The sequence below is a fragment of the Muscardinus avellanarius genome (genome assembly GCF_963383645.1).
Source record: "Muscardinus avellanarius genome assembly, chromosome: 11".
NCBI lineage: Eukaryota > Metazoa > Chordata > Mammalia > Rodentia > Gliridae > Muscardinus > Muscardinus avellanarius.
The window spans coordinates 101,928,232-101,951,881 of record NC_137797.1 but is presented as its reverse complement, the minus strand read 5'-3'; the positions used below and the strand labels follow the sequence as shown (position 1 = coordinate 101,951,881).

The following is a 23,650-nucleotide window of genomic DNA, read 5'->3' as shown; positions in this document are numbered from 1 at the left end:
TCAGAAGAGTCCTAATAAATCGTTTAAAGACATTAAGACATCAGGACCATTGTGTTCTCGAACTTTCCTGAAAGAGTTGATGAGCGTTCCCACACACCAGATGCTAATTGTAAATCCAGACTTCAAGATCTTTTCTGGAAGAAAACTGCTGATTTTAGGATATTGGTAAAATAAATATATTTTATTTTCTCCTCATATAATTGCATATCTACTATAATCCAAAAATGTGTCAAATTAACCTGTGATAATCATTTTTTCTAGAAGAGTGATCTTGAAGCTACTGGCAAATAGATATGGTTCAAGTTCTAAGCAACTTGCATCTCAGAATAATTTTGTACCTCTTTAAAGCAACAGACTGTATATAATACTGAGTGTCTTATCTTTTTTTTTTTTTTTTTTTGCGAGTCTGAGGATGGAACTCAGAGGCATTTGACCTCCAAGCTACATCCCCTGCCCAATTTTTTATTCTTTATTTTGAAACCAGGTCTCACTGAGTTGCAGAGGGCCTCACTAAGTAGCTGAGGCTGTCCACGAACCGCGATCCTCCGGTCTCAGCCTCCCGAATGCTGGATTACAAGCATGCGCCACCACGCCTGACTTTTATTATTCTTTAAAGATTTAAAACTACGAATTAATCAATTTTCTCCGTGTTCCAAAAGAAAATTCCAGGAAAAAGGAATAAAGTTCAGTGTAAACATTCAGTAGTATTCGCAAGTAATATATTTAAGCACGCATTTTTAAAATGTAGAACATTATTTTTTATCATGGTAGAAGTAACAGGCTTTACCAACTCTCACATAGGACTGAAAAACAAATAACATATACACGGATTAATAGAGCAGCTTTATTCTTTCATTTCTGTTTCATAGTTTACTGTGACTGTCCCTCTCGCACAGATACAATTAGTCATTAAAGGACAAAATCCATACCAGTCTCCCATACACTTTGGAGTTTCTCTTGCTCCCCAGGGAAAGATAATTTCTTCTGTCACCTCTTTCTAATCAAAGAATGGGCTACAATTATCAACTTCAATGTCGGTGTTGGTTATTTTGTTCTAACAAAGAGGTTGCAGTTTTTCTTCCGTGGTGTTTTATGTCTCTTATTTGCTATGCACCGTGACGGTCACACTCATTAGAAGAGAAAACGCCTGTGGTCTGCGTTGGCCTCACCGTGGCTCTGGATACTGACCAGGTCCTACCGTCCAGTCCGCTTCCTCTGTCCTGCTCTGGGCCTGGGATTCCTGGCGGCCTCTGCAGTAACAGGGCAGTCCAAAGTTCTTGGGAACACAGTCACCCCGTGTGTCAGAATATTTCTTCCTATGTGGGATAATAAGACATGGCCTGATCCTGGGAATGCCAGTCTCCTATGTTCTCTGTTTTGCTTTACCTTTTCCCATTAAAATTCTAAAAGACATTATATACATAAATTAGATGGATAAGGTAAACTTTATGAAAAGCTGAATCTCTAAGAAAAGTTCCAAGTGGCTAAGTGGGTCTAAATTAAAATGGAATCTGGTTGTCATTGGTGTGTGTGTGTGTGTGTGTGTGTGTGTGTGTGTGTGTGTAAATTAAAATGGAATCTGGTTGTCATTTGCTGTGTGTGTGTGTGTGTGTGTGTGTGTGTGTGTGAGAGAGAGAGAGAGAGAGAGAGAGAGAGAGAGAGAGAGAGAGAGAGACAGACAGACAGACAGACAGACAGACAGACAGAATCACACATGTACTCTGTATATTCCTGGAAGAAACGTCAGCTAACTTTGTGGCCTTTGTCCAGACAGGTCCTGGTTTCAAATCCCAGGACACTAGCTTCCAGAAAGCTCCATTCTGTTACCTGGCTCTGACTGAGGAACCTGCAACTAATTCCACAGGATTAAGTAGACCCTTCCTGCAGGCTCCACCCCTCACTTGAGTAGCAGAGCCCAGTGGGAACCTGCGCCCCACCTCTGTCATGGAGAAGGAGAGGAGAGCCCAGCACAGGACCTGTGGGCTCCTTGGCTTATGTGACAGGAAGGAATTTCAGCGCACACACACCAGAGATGCTGATGGAGATTTATTTAGGAAAGCAAGAATCCACATGCCGAGCAGGATGCAGACACTCTAGAAGTGAGGGAGGAAGACATCTGGGAGTGCAGGCTCTTCTAAACAGGGGATTTTTCTGAGTGATAGGTAGGAGGAGGAATGTGAGGATTATGACAGAATTGAGGGAGTTTGGGTCACCTTCCTGACAGGGCCTTTGCTGTCTTATCAGTAGGAGTCCATTTTGTGTAAACTGTTCAAGGATGTCCAACACTGACCAGAACATTATTCTCTATTTTATGTACCAGTATTAGGAATGGCCTTGAAAGATTCGAGAAAGAAGCTCTGATTGTTAGTAAATATATTTCAAAAATTGGTTTACAGAAGATGGAGCTCAGAGCTGTAAGAGGGGAGGGCTTGGTTATTGCCGGGTAATCAGGCAGCTGTTCTAATGTAAAGTAATTAGCAAGTAGAAAGAGGAGGGGAGCTAGGACTTGCACATTCTAAAGACAGGTTTACATAATAACTGATATGGAGTTAAGAGGATGGGAGGAGGAAATTGACTGTCCTGAAAGGAGAAACCGGGCGTGAACCAAGAGTTAGGCGTGAAAATTAAGAGGACAGACTACCTCTGTCAGTAGGAGAGCAAGATGGAGTATGTCATACCTATAAAAGGCTGTTTTGTATTTTGTATTTCGGTGACTTCATTCTGGGCCACCTCTTCATCCTATCCCTGGATAGTATGGGGCTGTAACTCTATTCTTTATTTCTATCTTTGTAATAACCCATCTTTGTAATAAACTCATTTAAATCTTCAGCAAGTGTCCGGACTATTACATATTTACCCTTAGTCCAGGACAAGAACCTGCGGTTTTATGGGAATTGTTTCCAGGAGCCTAACAAGGGTCCCTGGGGACAGTTCCCCAAAATGGTAACAGTCACCCCCATCCGTAACATTTCAGACTATTTACCGGTGGGACGGTGAGCGCGGTATGCAAGGAGCTCACTCTTGAGTGTGATCTCTGTAGTGTCTGCACAACAGACCCCTCCCTGTGGATGCACAGGGCTCTGGGTAATGAGTAAAGACCTGTCAATCCTCAGGAAAACTGTTGGGACTGACTGGCCTGGCTGGAGAGTGAGGTGTTGGGGAATGTCGCCACAGGTGCCATGTTGAAGTTGTATTTCCCTTGTTCATCTCTTAGGTCTCTGTTCTAGCTCTTATTCTCACTTCTTCTTTTCTTCTGCACCCTCTCTGTCTGCAGCCCCACTCCTTATTCCCTTGGAGTTCACTTTAAGTTTTAGTAAAGGTGGCAACTCCCACTCTGCAAACTGTTTTATTTTTGCTTTTCACTCTTTACCCTTAAAAATGGTTTTGTTTTCCCTTTTTATCTCTAGTTATTTTTTTTTTGGTGAACTTTCGTTGAAGACAGATATGATATATACACCTTACAGAAGTGTAGGCAACATTCCCAGGGAACGGTCATTTTATTTATTTATTTATTTATTTATTTATTTATTTATCTGGTGTTACTGGGGTTCCTGGAATCCTTTCTACCTCCGGGCTACACTCCCAGACCTATTTTTACATTTTTATTTGGAAACAGGGTCTCCTAAGCCAGCGTGCGGCTGGCTTCGAACCTGTGCGATCCTCCTGTCTCTGCCTCCCAAGCGTGGGGATTACAAGCGTGTGCCACCACGCCCGACTTATTTTTTATTTTTAAAGAGAGATTTGCTAAGTTGTTGACTGGTTTCAAACCCGAGATCCTCCTGTCTCAGCCTGTCAAGTACTGGGATAACAGGTGTGGACCAACACACCCAGTCATGTTCTGTATGTGTTTGAGAAAAGCTCTATTCCCTTGATGAGGAGTCCTGTGATTTCCAAGCCTGGCTTTGTAACAAGGCCTGCTTCTGAGCCTGACAGCTAACAGACAGCTTGTTTCTAAGCTAATACGTTTTCTTTTTTGTCCTTTCTTTTTGTCCTTGTTATCACATAACATGTTATTATTATTTTCCTGATAAAAGGAGACCTGATACCTGTGGATCTGCATAAGAACTGACTCAAGAAAGACTCAGATATGAATGATTCCCCTTCAGATAAACACCACAGATTAATAAACAGCATGATCCTGCAGGGCCGGCTATTAAGAAGGACTTCATTTCCTTTGTTCAGGGAGAATCCAGGGCTTGTTCCTGAACACTTAAGTTCACCAGTTTCTCCAAATCAGTACATTTCTGTTTCCTTCTTCACAAAGGTTGTCCCAATTATTTAATTTGGCAAACTGAGGAAAGCATCAGCATCCAGTTGAAGAGTCCGAGACAAGCCCACCACCCCAAATAACGAAGGACACTTTAGAGATTGAAGAAACAAGCGAGGTTTATTGTGCTGCAGCTCTTTCCTGGCTAGCCAGGGATCAAAACCCAGACATCACTCACCACACACCTCACAGGGGATTATAGGCTACCAGAGAGAGTGGCCCTGGCCACGCCGCAGCCCCTTTAGTAGGTGAGGGAGTTCGGTCGGGGGTCGACCCCCAGCTCACTGAAAGCTCTGAATTTATAGCCCAGAGAGGGGGTGGTCACACACGTCAGAGCCCGCCAAAGGCATATCCAATCATACAAACTTGTAAACAAGTACAACCAATGATTTTAAAAGCAAGCATACTCATACTTAATGCACAGCAAATGATTTTACAGAGCTGTCTTCCTACGTCATTGCGCCAAGGGCCAGCTTATCTCCCTTATGCTGGGCTTGCTAGTGCCGCCTCTGACCTGCAGATGGTCTAGTCGATAGCAAAAACTTAAGCAGATTAAGATGAAAAACAGGAACTTGTCAGTACCCACCAGCCTAGCTAAGATAACACACCCCTTCCGTACATTCTCCCATTTTACAGAAGCAATAATTTAAGCTGATCGGGATGAAAAACAGGAACTTGTCAGTTAACTAACTGCTTGTCAATTTAGTTGCTGCATTCAATATCTTTACATTTCTCACATCACTCTTAACATTATTCTATCTTAAGTAACTTATAAAGCTATCTTTGCTAAACTTTCATGCTGTGGGGGGGGAACCTCTGCTCACTTATTCCCAAAGAGGTTAGTTCCTGGTTACAAGCTTCCTGGAACAGAGAACTTGTGAAATGCTTTCAACTTTCTTTAGCCTTCCTATTCCAAAAGCATATTTCAAAAGCAAAGCATACTTCTAAACTTTTCAAAATTCATTTCTTTACAGGCTTTTTATCTCTTTTTAAACCTAGGCCACATCTTAGCGTAAGCAGAGTACAGGAGCTAAAGTTCAAGCAATTCATAAAAGACACTAACACCCACACATTTCTCAAGAAAAACTATCCTACGCCTTTAACTCAAAAACACGATCAAAACACTTATTTATTTTTCTATTCCAAAGTCATTCTTTTCTTCACACTTATTACTATCCTATTTTCCTATTTCTTATCCTTTTAATCTCACCTAATCTCACCTTATACTCTAAGTCCTAATTCCTATTACACACCTAATACTATCCTATATTGTTAATCTAAGTCTTCATGGGGCTAGGGTCTTTTCTAATCCTCCAGTCCCTCACACAGTAACACAGTAAATTTATGTGGCTGGTCCACTACACTCACAGATTTGGGGGCCTTGGGGTCTCAGGTCTACCCAATACAATGACTGGTGGGTAAGACTGGAAAATCTTTTTTCCCCCCTTTGTTTGCTTTTCTTTCTGTGATGCTGAGGACGAATTCACAGGCCTCACACATGCTAGGCAAGCGTTCTACCACTGAGCTGCATCCCCAGCCCTAAGAGTAGAGTATCCTAAGTTTCAAACCTTGCAGTAATACTCAGTAACTCAGCCTGGGTATTTAACAATGTTTGGAGAAATGATATCAGTACCAAATTGATGAGCAAACAGACCCAGGAGGTAAAGGTCCTGCAACATGTGTGTTGGCCTAAGCCCATGCTTTGTCCAGCTTAACATGTAAATAAATCCCTTCCCCTTACCTTGGGGCATAGGGCTTCTCCTGTCTTACTGCCACCCATTGGGTTTCTTTTCTTTAAATCTAATAAATTGCACATCACGTAGTCCTGGGTCTGTCAGCCTGCCTTTGACTTCACTGCACCTTCCATCTTCGGTAAGTAGATTTTCATACACTGAGTTTTTCTAACTCAGTTATGCATCCCAAGTTAGGTTAGGACAGGTCAAGACTGGAAACTAGGTGATGCCAATTCTCAGCAATTTCATTGTTGAACCTTGAAAAATCATGTCTTACTAAGGACACTGACATGTTCAGAATAGACAGGTGATATGCAGTTTGATGTATCTGGCATTTTTGAAATCTTTCCCATTGTGGCTGTACATTGATATCATTTGAGGGAGCTTTAAATAAACCCTGATGCCTGAGATCATCCTACTTACTACTAAGAGTCTGGCTAAATTGACATGATTGTGACTGGATGATCAAAAATAATCATATTTTCCATGTGATTAGAATGGGAGGCTAAGGTTGAAAAACTCACCGCACAGAGGTCAGTCCAGTGACTTATGTATCAGTCAAACAGCCCGCTCTCCCACTACACGTGGAGAAGCAGGGTCAACAGTTCCAGGGGTGAAAATTTCACATGGCTAAGACCTTGAGAAGTTCAACTGAGGGTAACTTTCAGGCACAATGTGTGTACTCATGGGTGTGTAAAGAAAGATATGGACACACCAATAAATCGTTTGCACACTAAGTTGTTTAAAGACATTAGGACCCCTGTGTTCCAGGGCTTTTGAAAGAGTTGATTAGTGTTCCTGTACACTTTGTGCTAAACACAAATGCAGACTTGGAGAGCTTCTCTGGAACAAAATGACTGATTTCAGGATATTGATAAACGATAAAGATTTCCTTTTCTCCTCATACAATTGCACGGCTACCTAGGGTCCAAAAATGTGGCACATTAACCTGTGACACCAATTTTTCTAGAATAGTGATCTTGAATTTATTGGCAAATAGATATGATTCAAGTTCTAAGGATTTTGCATGTCAGAATACCTTAATATTTCTTTAATACAACAACCTTTGCATGCCAACTACTAGCTTATTATTCTCTTAAGATAGAAAACTATGAATTGGCTGGGCATGGTGACACATGCTTATAATCCCAGTACTTGGGAGGCTGGACAGGAGAGTCATAGTTTTGAGAATAACCTCAGCAAGTAGTAGTGAGATTTGCATCAACCTAGGAAAACCCGGTTACAAAATAAAAATAATAAAACAGGACTGGAAAAGTATCTCAGAGGTAGAATGTCTCTAGTGCTACATACACACTAAAAAGTAATGATAAAAATGACATTTTTGGTTTTCTCCATGTTCCAAAAGAAGAGTCTAGGACAATGGAATGAAGTTTGATGTAAACATTTAGTACAATTTACAAACAATACATTTAACACACATTTTAAATGTATATCATTATTTCTATCATGGTTGAAGTAACAGCTTTACCAATTCTCGTACGGAACTGAATCAAAGTCAGAAATACATGGATTGAAAAAGCAAGTTTATTCTTTCATTTCTGTTTCATGGTTTACTGTCTCTCACACAGATAAATACATTCATTAAAAGTCAAAAATTATACCAGTTTCCCACACACTTTGAGGCTTCTCTGTTCCTCAGGGGAAGATAATTTGTTCTGATACTCTATTTCTAATCAAAGAATGAGCTACAAGTAGCAACTTCAGTGTGGGTATTGGTTATTTTTTTCCTATGATGAGGTTGCAGTTTTTCTTCCCCTGGTGTTTTGTGTCTCTTCACAAGGAATATGAGAATTACAACAGAATTTAGTGAGTTTGGGTCACCTGCCTGACAGGGCCTTTGCTGTCTTATCAGTAGGAGTCCATTTTGTATAAACTGTTGAAGGATGTCCATCAGTGCCCAGAACGTTATTCTCTGCTTTAGACTATTTATTGGTGGGACAGCTAAGGTCATTAAGGGAACAAACTGTAGAAATTATGATTAACACTAGGCAGTTTCCATGTGTGATCAATACCTTTGCTATCCATCAACTCAGATCCACAACTGCCTCTACTGTTAGCCTCACTGGCATCCAAAGGACACTGACGAGCTTCTTCACAGCCTTTGTGATCCTCTCACCGGCACACTCGTGAGTGCTTTGGGAAACGTTTTACTCTACAGTCCTCCCTGTGGAACACTGTCTTCCTGTGGGCTTAGAAAACTGATCACTTTTAAATAAAACCTACTCCAATTGTTCCACATCTTTGAAAATTTATTCTCCTCTTCCTACCAAGAAAAATAATTTACTGTGGACCATTCATTTCTCCATACCTCTTGAAAGCATTTTATCAGTCAATTCGCCATTTCTCAGAGTTTTTTTTTTACCAGCTTATTAAATACTCTATACTAAGAGAGTGCTCCCAAATTCACAAACCCCCCCTTATCTGATTTTTGTTCCACTCACCCTTACCTAACTCCCTGAGAATCTAGTCCTGTATGTACTCCCTCTGCTCCTGCTGGGATGCACCATCAGTTCTGCAATCTGTTTCTCTTATATTTTTTTCTTTTTATAAGATCAAACGTGTCCCCGGCCAGGTTATCTGGTTACTTAACACTCTAGCTGGGAGGACAGGAGGGTGAAGGTCTTGGTAGCGGTGTGGTGGAACATACAATCTGACTTGGGAAGCATCTACTATTTTTTCAAACACACACAGAGAGAGTATTAGCCATTAATGGGAAAAAAAATTAGGTCACTTCTGAATTTTCAGGAAGCTCAGAAAAAATAAGGGCAGCAAGATTTGGGGGTTTGAGAGCAAGATCAAAAATGTCCATCCCTTTTGGGGCCTTAATTTTAACATTTCTTGGAGTTCCACCCCTCCTATGTTAAATCCTACAACTGGTCCTCAACTTCCCCGCCCTTCCAATTGGTTGAGCTGTGAACCTTCTCACTGAATACATAGGCAGCATTTAAAACCAGCCTTTTTAATTTTCTGATTACCCATCTTCAGTCTTCCCTTTTACTTTTTTGAAGTGTCAGTTGAGTTTGCCAAACTAATGGCCAATTCCACTGTAAGGTCTACTGTTTTTAACCACACTCGAATCTTCTAGCCTTCGCTGACCCGCCATTCCAGGTCATTGCAAGTGTGGTTTTTAGCACTGACACTATCCATTACTCTGTGTCTACGTCATCTTTTTCTCCTCTAGCAGCAGTGATGGGTTTCTCACTGCCAGAAAGCTCTAGGTGATCCAAGCCCCAAATCTCATCTTAGCATCTTGACCCATTTTTGCTACCCTTTATTACAGACGTAGCTTTTTTAAAAAATACCCTTTGACGGGAGCTAGTTTGCATGGGAGATGGAGCGTGTGTGTCTAGACTTGCTGCCTGTGGAGGAGGAAAAGAGGCAACATAGGACGCAAGTAGAGATGGGCCAGTGATGGGTTCATGTTGTTGTTGTTGTTTGTTGTTGTCGTTGTTGTTGTTGTTGTCGTTGTTGTTGTTGTTGTTGTCGTTGTTGTTGTTGTCGTTGTTGTTGTTGTCGTTGTTGTTGTTGTTGTCGTTGTTGTTGTTGTCGTTGTTGTTGTTGTTGTCATTGTTGTTGTTGTCGTTGTTGTCGTTGTTGTTGTTGTTGTTGTCGTTGTTGTTGTTGTTGTCGTTGTTGTTGTTGTTGTTGTTGTTCTGGGAATAGAACTCAGGGGCTCTAAGCTATATACCCAGCCTTTTTTATTTTGAAATAAGAGCTCACTAAGTTGCTGAGACTAGCTTTTACCCTGTAATTCTCCTGTCTCAGCTTTCCAAATACTGGGATTACAGGTGTGTGCTACCATGATCATTAGTATAAGTGATATGTTATTTTATTTTATTATTTATTTATTTAATACTGGGGACTAAACCTAGAGGCATTCTACCTCCAAGAAATACCCCCACCATTTTAATTTTAATTTTTTTTTTTGTTTTATAATAGGATCTTTATAGGTTGCTGAGAGTCTTGCTACATTGCTGAGGTTGGCCTCAAACTTATGATCCTCCTGTCTCAGCCTCCCAAGTATTGGGGTACTACAAGTACTTGGAAAAGCCCTTTAGATGGCCAGCTGTTGTTGGGTATATAGATCCCTAGAAAGGGAAGGCATGCAGGAAATAGCACACAACTTTTTCATGTAGACATCATACACATTTTTAGTAGATGTATTACTATTTTACATTTTTGATCTGTTATAAACACTATTGAATTTTTAAAGTTTATTTCCAATTGTTCATTGCTAATACACAGAAATATGGTTGACCTTTATGATGAGATGTTAGCCTTTGGCCTTGATACATTATTTATTCTAATACTTTATATTGGTTTGAATGAATACAACTCTATTATCTACAAATAAAAATGTTTCATATCACCCTTTTCTTAATTTTCTTTTTCTCACCTCATTTATCTGCTTGAATCTCTAACAGACAATAGAGATACTGAATAAAATGGTGGACACTGTATTCCAGAATTAAAATCAAACACTACTATTTTTTTTTCTTTTTTTGGTGGTACTGGGGTTTCTGGAAGCCCTTCTACCTCCGGGGTACACTCCCAGACCTATTTTTACATTTTTATTTGGAAACAGGGTCTCCTAAGCCAATGTGCACGGCTGGCTTAGAACCTGCGCGATCCTCCTGTCTCCGCCTCCCAAGCGCGGGGCCACCACGCCCGCTCAAACACTATTATTAACTATAGCTTGTGTGTGTGTGTGTGCATGCGTGCGTGCGTGTGTGTGTGTTCGGATCTGGGGATGGAAGCCAGGGGCATTCGACCTCTGAGCTACACCTCCTACCCTGTTTTTTATTCTTTATTTTGCAAGTGGGTCTCACTGAGTTGCAAAGGGCCTCACTAAGTAGCTGAAGCTGTTCGTGAACCTCGACCCTCAGGTCTCAGCCTCCCAAATGCTGGGGTTACAAGCGTGCGCCACCACGCCCGGCTAGCTTTTGTGTTTTTTGTTTACTTATTTTTTGTAAGTTTGTTTTATGTCAACACTTAATCATAAGTGTCAATCACTAAATCTGCTTCTAGTTTTCTGAGAAGTTTTATATAGTTGGCTATTTATGTCATAGATGTGTTTTTCTACATCTAATCAAAATGCTATCTTGATTTCTTTTTTTTCAAAATGTTAATCAACCTACATTCCTAAAATAAATCTAAATTGATTATATGATATATTTTCTACATATTTCTAGACTGAACTCCTTCTGATTATCTTTAAGGTTGACATTTTTCCTGGTTTATGTCTGAAAAAGCAGAAAAAAAATGGCTTCAGGTTCTTAAATTCCCCATGAAACCCTCTCTTCATGCTGGACCAGATCTGGACTGTTTGTATATATGAAAGCATGCATTTAGATTCTTTACACTTAGAAGAAAAGAAGGAGAAAGAAGAAAGTCTAGAGATGCAAATGTTAGGAGAGAGGCCAAAGTTTTTATCTCACTTGTGTGATCTAGGAGGTCACGCCCGAAATTCCTTATAATTGCAAAATATCAACTGAAGCCAAATAATTGCATGAACTGCAATCTTCCACCTGGAACGCCATTTTACAACATACTTTCAGCCTTCACGGAACTGGCCGTCTTCTCACAGGAGACCCTATGTTTTACACTGCAGAGAGTATGATAAACAGATTCTTTATGTAGATAACCACAGTACATCATATCTAAGTCATTCAGGTTCCCTTCAGACCTGAAAGAGAAAAAATAATAATAACACTTAGCCAGTCAGATATTTGAAACACTTTCAGGGCAAAAATATTACTTATGCAATATGATATTATGGCCCCCAGGTGCTGCTTTACCTATGGTAAATTTAACTTAATGTTCAGAGCATCAAAATTGTCCAAGTGCCAGGCATAGTAATGCCAGTACTTGGGACACTGAGATAGGAGGATGACTAGCCTCAGCTTTGAGGCTAGTCTCAGCAATTTAGTGAGGTCCTTTCCAACTTGGTGAGATTCTGTTTCAAAACAAAATACCAAAAGGGCTAGAGGTGTAGATCAGAGATAAAATACCCCCGAGTTCAATCACTAGTAACACACACACGCACACACATACATGTACCATCCAAACTAGCTGTTTCTGTTGACATGTATGTGATGTGAAAAGAATCACCGATTTACTTCTCTTTACCTTCTGAACTTTGCCACATCTGTGATATCTGCCATCATTTAATTCCAGATTTAGCACCCTTTTATATCCAATTTTATTTAAAAGAATGCCCTTTCATTAGACTCTCTAGGCTAACTAGCCCAGTAGTAAAGCTTTGGCACTATCTTAATCAAGAGTTTTTCCTAGCCACCAAAACCAGATACTAATCTAGTTGTCTCTACATTACCTCCACATCATCCCCAACCAACACTTCTTTTTAGCTATTTCTCAGAGACTTTATTCTGAAGATCTGATTAATTATCAGCCAGCAAACACTGCATTAGTGACCAAGGATAATTAAAGACAAATGTATAAATTAAGAATATTATTTTTGGATAAATGTGACTTCAACACTTGGGTCAATAAATAATGGCCACCAAATAAATCATCAACTGAGTTTTCAAGGAGATTTTCTGTTTGCAGTGGGAAAGTATAGATGTCGCTTATTTGCACCCCCTCCCAGGTGTCACGTTGAGAGTGAAAACAAAAATAAATAATATTTTTTATTCAAATCATAAACATGATTTACAAAACATTTTATATCGGTGTTATTTCTGGATAATGAAAAATACTCACTATGCTTTTCACTCTATTATAAATTCCCTTGCTATTTCCAATAATAGTGAACACATGTATATTATGTTTTTTCAAAGCAAAATTCCATCTATATTTTCTCCTAATACATATGTATCCTATACCTCTAGCTCTTCACTCCAAATGAGACCTTTAAAATACATAACCTTCTGACCCCCATTACTATAGAAATCATCTAATCTGTCCTCTCATCGCCAACCACCAAAGGTAGAGCCGTCTTGTCTTTTAAATCACACTCCTACACTTATTATTTCTATCTGAAGAGAAAAATAAAGCCAGGCATGGTGACTGATGTATGTCTGTCATCCCAGTACGTGGAAGGCTGAGACAGAAGAATCACGAGTTTAAGAACAGCCTCAGCAACTTAGTGTGATCTAGTTTCAATATAAAAATAAAATAAAATTGAGCTGGAGTTGTAGCTCAGTGGTAGAACGCCCTTGGATTCAACCCTCAGTATCACAAAAACAAAAACAAAAACAAAACCGAGAAAACCAAACGAGACATAGATCTCTATTTGTTGCATGGCCTGGGGGTGAGCGATGAAATCCAGAAAGCCCTGGGGTGGCATTCCTAGCAACTGCCGTGAACTTCCCTGCCTCGATGCGTCCTCGTGGAACAATTATGGAACAACTATTTGGTAGATGTTGTACTTATATCAGTATACAGCAGGTGAACACTCTGATTTCTTGTTTTAGTTTAGTATTGTTAGCTTCCCAAATTTCATGATTGATAAAATACAAGTGATATTCAAGGACGGGGTGTAGCTTGGAGGTAGAATGTCCCTGGATCCAATCCCCAGTACAATAACACACACACACACACACACACACACACACACACACACACACTATATATATATATATATATATATATATATATATATATATATATTCTTAAATAGACCATGCAACAAATTTTATATGTATGCTATACATATCTTATATATATATATTATATCTTAATAATATATTATTTTATATATGTATATGCATTCATACATATACAATATACTGTTCTGAAGTTTATATTATACATGATACTGAAACGCTCTTTTAGTCTGTCTAAATTTTCCACTCAAATATTTTCATTTCCTACGTTGATTATAAAAAATATTCCAAAGCTAAAATTCAACTTTTGATTATCCTGTGTATTCTCACTGAAGCACTTATCACATATATGTTCCCCTTCTCGCTGGAATTCTTCAATCAGTTTGCACATAAAATAGATGACTCAGGAACATTGGGAATGAATCCACCTTTCATTCACTCTTGAATCTCAGTACTCAGCAAAATATTAAGTACTTGTTAAGTCCCAGCGCATTTTGTTGGCTTCCATAATTTACATAAATCAAAGCAGTATTTGTAGAATGTCTCCTTAATTTGGGTATTATAAATTTTTTAGTAATGTGCTAAAATTGTGATAAGACAATTGTGGCATCTTCCTGTGTGATTAAATACATAAAAGCCCAGATAGAACAGGGATCTTTAAAGATACAATATCATTTTAAGCCGGCTTTAATTACAGTCTACAATGCTCCCAAGGAAACATTTCTACTAAAATCCGGCTGTAAAAATTCAACAAGAATATAGACTTACCAGACATAGGAAGTACTGATCTTGTCCACTTTCTCAGTGTTTCTTTGATGTTTACTGGGAGGTAATCCCAACCAATAATAATATAAATCATTATATTTTATTAATTTCTACGAGAAATAGAGATGAGGCGTTTAAAGAATTGTTTCTTATTTCTGTACCTTACCTTACAGCATGACTTCTTATCAATTACTCTCTTAAGATAATTTTGACATTGCACTCTTAGTTTCATTGCCATTTAAAAGGTATAAAAGTGCTTCTCCCTGTAAGACTTCAGCAATTTTAGAGTTTTACTTCTTGCCCTCATTGAATGACCTTGATTTAGGGTTTATGAAATTTGCAACCTTATGATTTAAGTATTTGAACAATAAATATTCAGTTCAGGGCAAAGGAAATGGTTAATGACTGTAAAAAGTGTCAATACAAAAAGTAGTGTCAGAAAACCACACAGGAATCACAGAAAAGCAATTGTAGAATTGAATTCAGAATCAGTTCAGTATTTTAGAACCAAAGCTACATTTTTTTGTCTTATTTCACATTAAAAATTTGATTAAGAAACTTTGAGTGGCTCATTAGTAAATAATTTAATGAGAAAGATATGATGGATTGATTTCCTGTCTTATACCAAGTGTCTTACTATAGAGAAGCTGAGACTCAAAACATGTAATTTTGCTTAAAACATTATTACTGAGAGTCCAGAAATATTAAATAACAAGTTTAAAGATGGAGAAGTTATTTAGACTTCTGAAAAATAGACAAATAAATAAATCTTCCAGAGAATTCACTTTTTATAGGTTTTTAAGGACTTGGTGCAATATCTGCTTGGCACTTGCCTCAGCCGTATGATCTCAGTTCTACTTGTTTATAAATTTTTGAGGCTCACCTAGTTTAAGTTGGCTTTTTCTCTTAGTTAATGAAAATATAGCATGATAGAATTGAATAATATCTTCCTATGTATTTTTATGGAATTGATAATCCCAGGAATCATCTTCAGATCATCTGTTTTTAGATAAATACTCTTGAAATAATTGTGAGACTTGATTCCTGAGTTTCAACTTGAAAATGCTCATGGACCTGAAGACTGCCTTCTTTACCCCTTCTCTACGCATCTGCCCATTAGCTTCTAAGATTCAGAACAGAAGCAGAGGTGCCCAGCTAAGCTTGCCTGTGGTTCACCTGGGCTGTGATTTCCTGAGATTGATGGACGAACTTTCAGCCCAACTCACACCTCAACTAAAACAACCCAGGGTCATGGACTGAGGTGATACAAATCTGCTCCACCTGGTTTTTATGATAAAGTGACATCCTTTCTCACAGGAGGAGAGATATGGAGCCTTACCAATGTGCTTTGGTTCTTAACCTTTAGCAGGCTGGCATTCCGAGAAGAACAGAAGGCTTCATTGCCTTTCCATGTTTGATAATCATCAGATAGGTAATAACAGCTATCCTCATACCAAATCCAACTCTTGGGACAAGGTGTACATCTGTGTACTGAAAGGACATAGTTTTATTCAATTTATGCAAATAGTCTTCATCGCTGTTAATATTTCTTTCAGTCTTTATGTGACATTGAGCAAACTTACTGCGTTTCTTATTTTATTAGGTTAAAGAGAAAGAACATGAATGCTGTATTCTAGACCCTTCTATATCGCTATAATGAATCTGACATGTAACTTGCAAAAAATTATCAAATTTAGCACTTAGAACAAGTGTAACTTCCTACATCAGGAGACTTGATGTCCTTTTTTTAGAGGACCTATGTCTTTTTCAAAAAAATTCACTATGGCAACAAAAAGTAGTCATAGGAAGCATTCTGTATAAAGAATTAGTCCCACTTATTGGTATTAATTCTTTCTTCCCCAAAAGGCTTCTCAGGAGCACAGGGAACATATTTTGGCCACACAAATGATAGAAATATGTTATTACTTATAGAGATATTATATATATAATAATTTTTTCTTTTTTCATATTTTATTTTGTGTGGATCATATTGAAAATGGCATACATTCACACAGTGCTTGATTCCCCCCACCAATTTCTTCTTTCTCCTCCTCCCAACACTGAGTGTCCAGGTTAATCATGCTACATCCACACTCGTACATATATTTGAATGTGGCTCCTCCATTAATCAGCCTCAGCCTTCTTCCTCTCCTACCCTTCCTTTATAGCTTTGCTGAGGTTTCCCCTCCATTGTCTGGAGTCCCTCTGGTATCCCTAATACTCCCTAGTTTGGGCATATTAGAGAGAACATATGTCCTTTCTCTTTCTGTGCTTGGCTAATCTCAATGTTCTCCAGGTCTTTCCATCTTCTTGCGAACGACATGATTTTGTTCTTCTTTATGGCTGAGTAGAATCCCATAATTTTGCAATCCACTCATCTGTTGATGGACACCTAGGTTGGATCCGTATTTTGGCTATTACGAATTGTGCTGCTGTGAACATGGGTGTGCATATGTTACTGTAGTTCTCTGATTTCAACCCCTTTGGACAAATACCCAGGAGTGGTATAGCCGGATAATATGGTGGATCCATTCCCAGTTTTCTAAGGAATCTCCACACTGATCTCCACAGATGGCTGAACTAGGAATTTCTTCTTTCTCTGACCTTTTTCTTATCAATAATTGACTGAAACTTAGGAATGAGAAGTATGAGAATTGCCCTTTCCTCCTTTTTGTCTCTTGATCTCAGTACCCACGATAACAGTAGTAACTTGCGTATTAGTGAAACATTATACTGTCTAATGTTTTATTATGTAACTCATATCCCCTGATGATTTGGCAGTTTATAGTTATTACTTTCCTGGGATTTTTTTCTAACCACATAGAAATATCAGTGTCATCAATCAATCAAATTTAGTTCCTTCTTTCAATTAATGGTTCCAGAGGGAAAGACTGATAGCTTATGAGGAAATGGTTCTTAAGTGACTCTAAGTTTTACTTTACTGTCTAGTAACTAACTCTGGGAACAGCAGAGGATTACCTGGATTTTTTCCATAGAATTCACGACATAATTTAGTGGCTAAGGTTTGCAGTGTGATAGAGAGGTCCATGACCTTCTTGGAGCTGTTCATGGTAGCCATCAGTTGAAGTGAAATATTCTTCTCAAGTTCTTCTTGGACAGTTTCCAATTCATCCATTTTTCCCCTTTCTATCTTCAAAGTTGTATAAACTCCAGATTTACAAAAGATAACAACATTATGAAATTTCAGTGGATTTATCTACCTTTACAAAAAATTTTAAGAGTAATATCAAAAATATTAAAGGGGTAGAAAAGAAATTACTCTACAAGGGTGTAAGGAAGAGACTTAAGTATACCTACTATATTATAAAGTCTTAGTGATATTATAAAATATCACTAAGCTTTGCAAATAAAGTTTGAGTATACAATTCAATCAGAACAAAGGTAGTACATACACAAGCCTCCCAGGACCCCCAGGCCAATGAGCAGCAGGAGACATAGAAGAGTCAGGGCCAAGGCTATTGGATGCCATGTATGGGAAGGAGCAGGTGCTGTGGAAAGAGAAATAAGCAAAGAGCTCTGGAATGGCGTCCAGGTCATTTGGTTGATTCACTCATTCTTCCTTTATTTCTTTTATCATGTTTACCTATAAAAAAGTGATTTGTTACAACTTAAAAACATATAATAATATATTTCTCAAGAAGTGGTTCTCATAACTGATTCAAGAAAAAATATGATCAGGCATGAAGTTTATAAGACAGAAGAAGAAACCCCAGATCTCTTCTTTTCTTTTCTTTTCTTTTCTTTTCTTTTCTTTCTTTCTGTCTGTCTGCCTGCCTTCTTTCCTTCCTTTCTTCATTTTTTGGCACGCGTTCTCGTGTGTGTGTGTGTGTGTGTGTGTGTGTGTGTGTGTGTGTGTTTCTGTGAATTGAATCCAGGGGCATTCTACCTCCAAACTACATCCCCAAGTCCTTTCTATTTTTCTCTCATTTTTTTTAAACAGGCTCTAGTTAGTTTGCTGAGAGTCTCATTATGTTGCTGAGACTGTCTTTGAACTTGGGATCCTCCTGCTCAGCCTCTCAAGTATCGGGATTACAGACATGGGCCACCACTCTCAGCCCAGTGAATCTCATCTGTCCAAATCTGGGGAAAATGAATGAAGAGAGAAATCATCCTGAACAGTTTTTCTTGAGTGCATAGCTCTGGCTTGTCAAAGAAAACAATTTCAGTTGTGTATGTGTTCCCCACGTAATCGTGAGTTGCAGAAAATACAAGGTAAAATGTCTCTTTGTAATGTTGCTGGGTATCTCATCAGATCCCTGGCTTACTTAGTCTGAAGTGACATTTCTTCCTTATCAGGATTTTTCAGTATTTTTCATGCTTTTAAAAGAAAACTTATATCAAATGCTTCCTTTTCCTGGTTTTCACTGAATAGTGAAGCCCAGAACAGATAATTTCCCTATAAAATGATGACATTTATGTTAGAAATTAATATTGTTATTAAACTATCCTATAATCTAAATTATACATGGAAAGACAAGCTACTTCAAGAAAATACATTTCAGTTTTACTATGATTTGGAATCTGTTTTATCTCTCACAGTATAACACTGTGAATTCAGAGAGAATTACAAACAAAGTATGAAAATTATTTGTTTAGGCTTTAGAAAATTGTTATTAAAGGATTACCCAGTCAAGATCTTATCTAAGGTCAGAATTGCAAATTCAGTGGGTATCTTTTGTAACAGTTGTTTTTTCATTTATATATGTATTCAATTTTTTTTACAGTTACAGAAGCCCACCAAGTACTATGCATAGATGTGCCTATCACTCCAAACCTCATTGTATTGTATAAATGCAAGTTACCAATAAATGTGTGTGTGTGTGTGTGTGTGTGTGTATTAAAAGCTATCTACTGAGTAGCTTCCATACACTAGACACAATTTATTTTTATTTTTATTTAATTTTTTTGTGTGTGTGTGGTGCTGGGGATGGAACCCAGGGGCCTTCTACCTCTGAACCACACCCCCAGCCCCATTTTTTTATTCTGTATTTTGAAACAGACCTACCACGTTGCAGAGTGCCTCACTAAGTAGCTGAGGCTGGCCAAGAACCTGGAGCCTCTTGTCTCAGCCTCCCAAGTACTGGGTTTACAAACGTGCACCAGCACACCCAGCCACTAGACACAATTTTGAAAGATAATAATATGAAAACAACAAGATATGAAAATGTCTCATTTGTGGAGATAAATACTATTAGGCAAGAGAACAAACAGGTAGGTAGAAGATAGATAGATGGATAGATAATAAGGATGATAGATAGATAGATAGATGATAGAGAGATCTCAAATTCGACTATAATGTGCAGAACTGAAACCGAGTTGTTACAGAAAGTAAGTGATTCACAACTTCTGAAAAATGGGAGCCAGCACACAGAATCAGCGGTAAGACCATTACCGGCAGTCAGAACATCAAGTTAAAGACCCTGATTTGGAGAAAAGTCTATCTGAAAAACAAAATACATGCAGAGCGACTATAGGTTTGTGATCGCTGCGAGGAAAGACGTCCAAGGACGTCACAGAAGTGGAGTTAAAACCCCATGTGGAAATGTGAAATGGGTACATTACCTCGGCCTGAGGTCCTGGGAAAGGTCCTGAGAAGATATTGGGAAGGTTTTGTATCAGAAGCCACATGACTGAGGGAGGCAATTTAGAAGAGTCAATTGGGCGACACCAGAGAGATGCAGAAAAGAGCCTTGGGGCATTCTGTGAATTAGAGTTTGATCCAGGAGGAAGAAACAAAACGGAAACCACAGCTATCGCAATAGCAGAAAGCCTGAGGGAACGTCCAGGGCAATATGCAAAGGCAGCATTTAAAAATGATGGGCCAGCCAAGTCTTGAATGCTGCAGGGAAATGAAGCAACAAATAATAGAGAAACGACAGCTGAGAAGAAACAGGGAAGCTGTCAGAGGCGGAGGCAAGAGCAGCATCTGAGCCAGAAAGAGGCCCTGGAGAGTCTGTGCAGAAGAGAAGGGGAGGCCAGAATCAGGAGCTGACAGTAATGCTTCCAAAAGAGAAAACAATTCTGTCTCTCTTTCAGATATACACACGGCAAGCATTTTTATACTAAAAAAATATTAAAGAGTGAAACATAAAGTCAAGACGTTCCCGGTCAAAATATCCTCCACATCCTAGGGTCTCAGACAGCACGGCCTTTTGAAAACGCCGCCTTGTTCCACAAAAGAAGAACGGCCGGTGTCATTTGTAGAAAAGTGGATGGAATTTAGAGAACATATGCTAATCAAGATAAGCCAGACGCCGAAAGCCAAGGGTCAGGTGTTTTCTCTCATCCGTGGAAGGGAGAGAGAAAACAGTCGACAACAGGGACTTGACAAGAATAAAGATTGAGACCAGTAAAAGAGTGGAAGGGGATGGAGGACGGAGCAGGGAGGAGGGAGGAGAGAGAAAGTCAGATCAGGAAGGACAGAGATCAAATAATATGTCCATGGATGAAGGTATCTCTACCAAGCTTACCAGCTTGTGTGGGGAGGGAAGAGGAGGAAAGCAACTAAGAAATGTTGTGGGAATATATAAAAGTTGTTGCAGGGGATAGGTTGAGGGGGGGAAAGGTGCGTGGTGTGTGTGTGGAAAAGTAATCCCCCCCACACACACTATCCCACAGACTGACAGACAGAAAAACCGTGGATTCTTGTCCTAAGCTAAGAATAAGTATTCATCGCTTGGACAGCTGCTGCAGATTTAAAGAAGTTTATTAGAAGGTAGAAATATAGAGATAGTTACAGCCCTGTGCCGGAGAGGGGCACAGGGGGGCAATTCGAACGAAAATGCCAAAGAACTCCAGTTTACTGAGTTTTTATCCTGTCTAAGTCCGAGGAAGGTCCTTTGATCTGTAGATATGCTAGCCCTATCTCTAGCCCAGTCTCTGCCGTTTCCAGGAGGATTTGCCCTGGAAGGGGGGGCTGTACTGCCTCCAAACACAGCCCTCTGCACCTCTTGTTCCATCCCCTGAGATGTGTGAAATTGTTTCTCCTGCATCTGGGATTTCTTCAGATTTCCCTTAGGCCATTTGTTTCTCTTTCAGAAATGTAAAGAAGCCTCTCAGGCTTTCTTTCCTTCCCTTTAGAAATGTAAATTATAAGTCCCTCCTTTCTGCTAGCCCTGGCCTTCTTAGTATAAAGGATATATTTTTAAAATTGGAAATCTTTTCCCAATACTGATACCTTAATACATTTTAAACCCTCTTCCCAATACCAGTACAAAAGTGTCATTAAGAATCTGACGATGATATAGAATCATAATGCACCAATAAGATCTAAAAAAAAAAAAAGAAAAGAAAACTTAAAGGCCTTCCTCAAAGGTAGAAAACAAACAAGTAGAAAATTTGTAAAAGATTGAGAGTGTTTGATACACTGGTCAATGCTTTTAAAAAATCGTATAACTATTTCATATGGATACTTTTGATATTTTTTGCAAAAATGGGATGCTTAATTAAAGTCTAAATAAATGGTGCTAGCCGGGCGTGGTGGCGCACGCTCCCTTGTCATCCCCACGCTTGGGAGGTGGAGACAGGAGGATTGTGCAGGTTCAAAGCCAGCCGTGCTGGCTTAAGAGACCCTGTTTCCAAATTAAAAAAAAAAAAAAAAAAAAAAAAATATATATATATATATATATATATATATATATATTTAAATAGGTCTGGGAGTGTAGCTCGGAGGTAGAAGGGTTTCCAGGAACCCCAGTACTACCTAAATAAATGGTGCTAATATAATTATTCACTAATGTCTAAGGTGTGAGAGCATAACCAATTCTACCACCTTACAAAACACCCATAGCTTACCTTTTTTTCCAACTTTGTTAAGTTCCTGGATATTTTCTGTCTTACTGGAGTCCTGGAATTTTAGATTTGCATAGGTAATTTCTTCAGACATTGGTGAATATTCAAAAAAAGTTCAGCAAAACGTTGAAAAGAAAGATGAGGCCAAATGTGGTGTTGCACACCTGTAATCTCAGTACTTGGGAGGCTGAGACCGGAGGATCGCAGGTTCCAGGCCAGCCTCAGCAACTTGATGAGACCCTGTTTCAGAATTAAAAAATAGAAAATAAAAAGGACCGGGGGATGTATCTCAAAGGTAGACGGCTCTTGGATTCAATCCGCAATAAAACAAAAAAGAAAGAATTTTTTTTAAAAAAAAAAGATGAGGAAGAGCTAACAGTAGAAAGTTAAACAGAATATGTAATTTTAAGCTTGTTTTTAAACTGAAGATTAAATTTACAAGCTCAAACCTTCTGCTTATAAACCTAACCCTACCAGACTTCCTAACATCTACAACACCCTTGTCTGTGGTGTCAAACAAGAACAGAGAGCTGTCACAAGAGGAAACGATTTACTTCCTCCCGTTTCTTCCCTTTTCTTATGTGTACATAGATATCAGAGTGTTAAAGCAGTATTTCAAACCATGTTTCAATGATAATATTAGTGCCAAGCGAAGATACACAAATTACAGTGTGGTGAGGTTATAGTGTTAATCCCAGCATTCATAGGGGTGAGGCAGGAGGATCCGGGTTCGTGACCAGCCTCAGCTACTCAGTGAGGCCCTTTGCAACTCAGTGAGACCCGGTTTCAAAATAAAGAATAAAAAATAGGACTGGAGGTGTAATTTGGAGGTAAGAATGCTTCTGGGTTCAATTCCAAGTAACACACACACACACACACACACACACAGCATTAAAATGGTAGGTGAAAGGTGACTGATTACTAATAGAAAAATTGACATCAATCACTAACAGGCTATTTTTTTTTTAAGAAATTATTTTAGCCGAGCGTGGTGGCGCACGCTTGTAATCCCCGCGCTTGGGAGGCGGAGACAGAAGAATCACGCAGGTTCGAAGTCAGCCGCGCTGGCTTAAGAGACCCTGTTTCCAAAAATAAAAAATAGGTCTGGGAGTGTAGCCCGGAGGTAGAAGGGCTTCCAGGAACCCCAGTACCACCCAAAAAAAAAAAAAAAAGAAATTATTTTAGTAACAGAATTTTCTTATTTTGTTTTTTGATGAAAATTAAATGATAAATGATGAGAGATAGAGACCGTTTTCCCCACCTCATACTGGGGATTGAATCTAAGGACACTCTACTCCCAGCCATTTATTTATTTATTTATTTATTTATTTATTTATTTATTTATTTATATTTTTTTGAAACAAGTTCTCTTTAAGTTGCTGAGCCTGATCTAAACCCTGCACTCCTCCTGTCTCAAACCTCCCAAGTATTGAGATTACAAACATGTGTTACCACATCTGGTTTTCACCTTCTCTACTAATATG

The 23,650-nt window shown here is 38.9% G+C and overlaps 1 protein-coding gene across 1 annotated transcript; it reads right to left on the bottom strand.

The window, feature by feature from the left end:
- CLEC12A (C-type lectin domain family 12 member A) lies at window positions 1-22,260 on the bottom strand (the record flags this gene model as incomplete). Its single annotated transcript, XM_080705013.1, has 9 exons — window positions 1-67; window positions 1,170-1,316; window positions 9,172-9,235; window positions 11,574-11,707; window positions 15,520-15,545; window positions 15,694-15,845; window positions 17,334-17,522; window positions 17,768-17,863; window positions 22,170-22,260. 9 exons carry the CDS (start codon window positions 22,258-22,260, stop codon window positions 1-3), a joined length of 966 nt encoding a protein of 321 aa, XP_080561139.1.
- Between the last annotated feature and the right edge of the window lie 1,390 nt (window positions 22,261-23,650).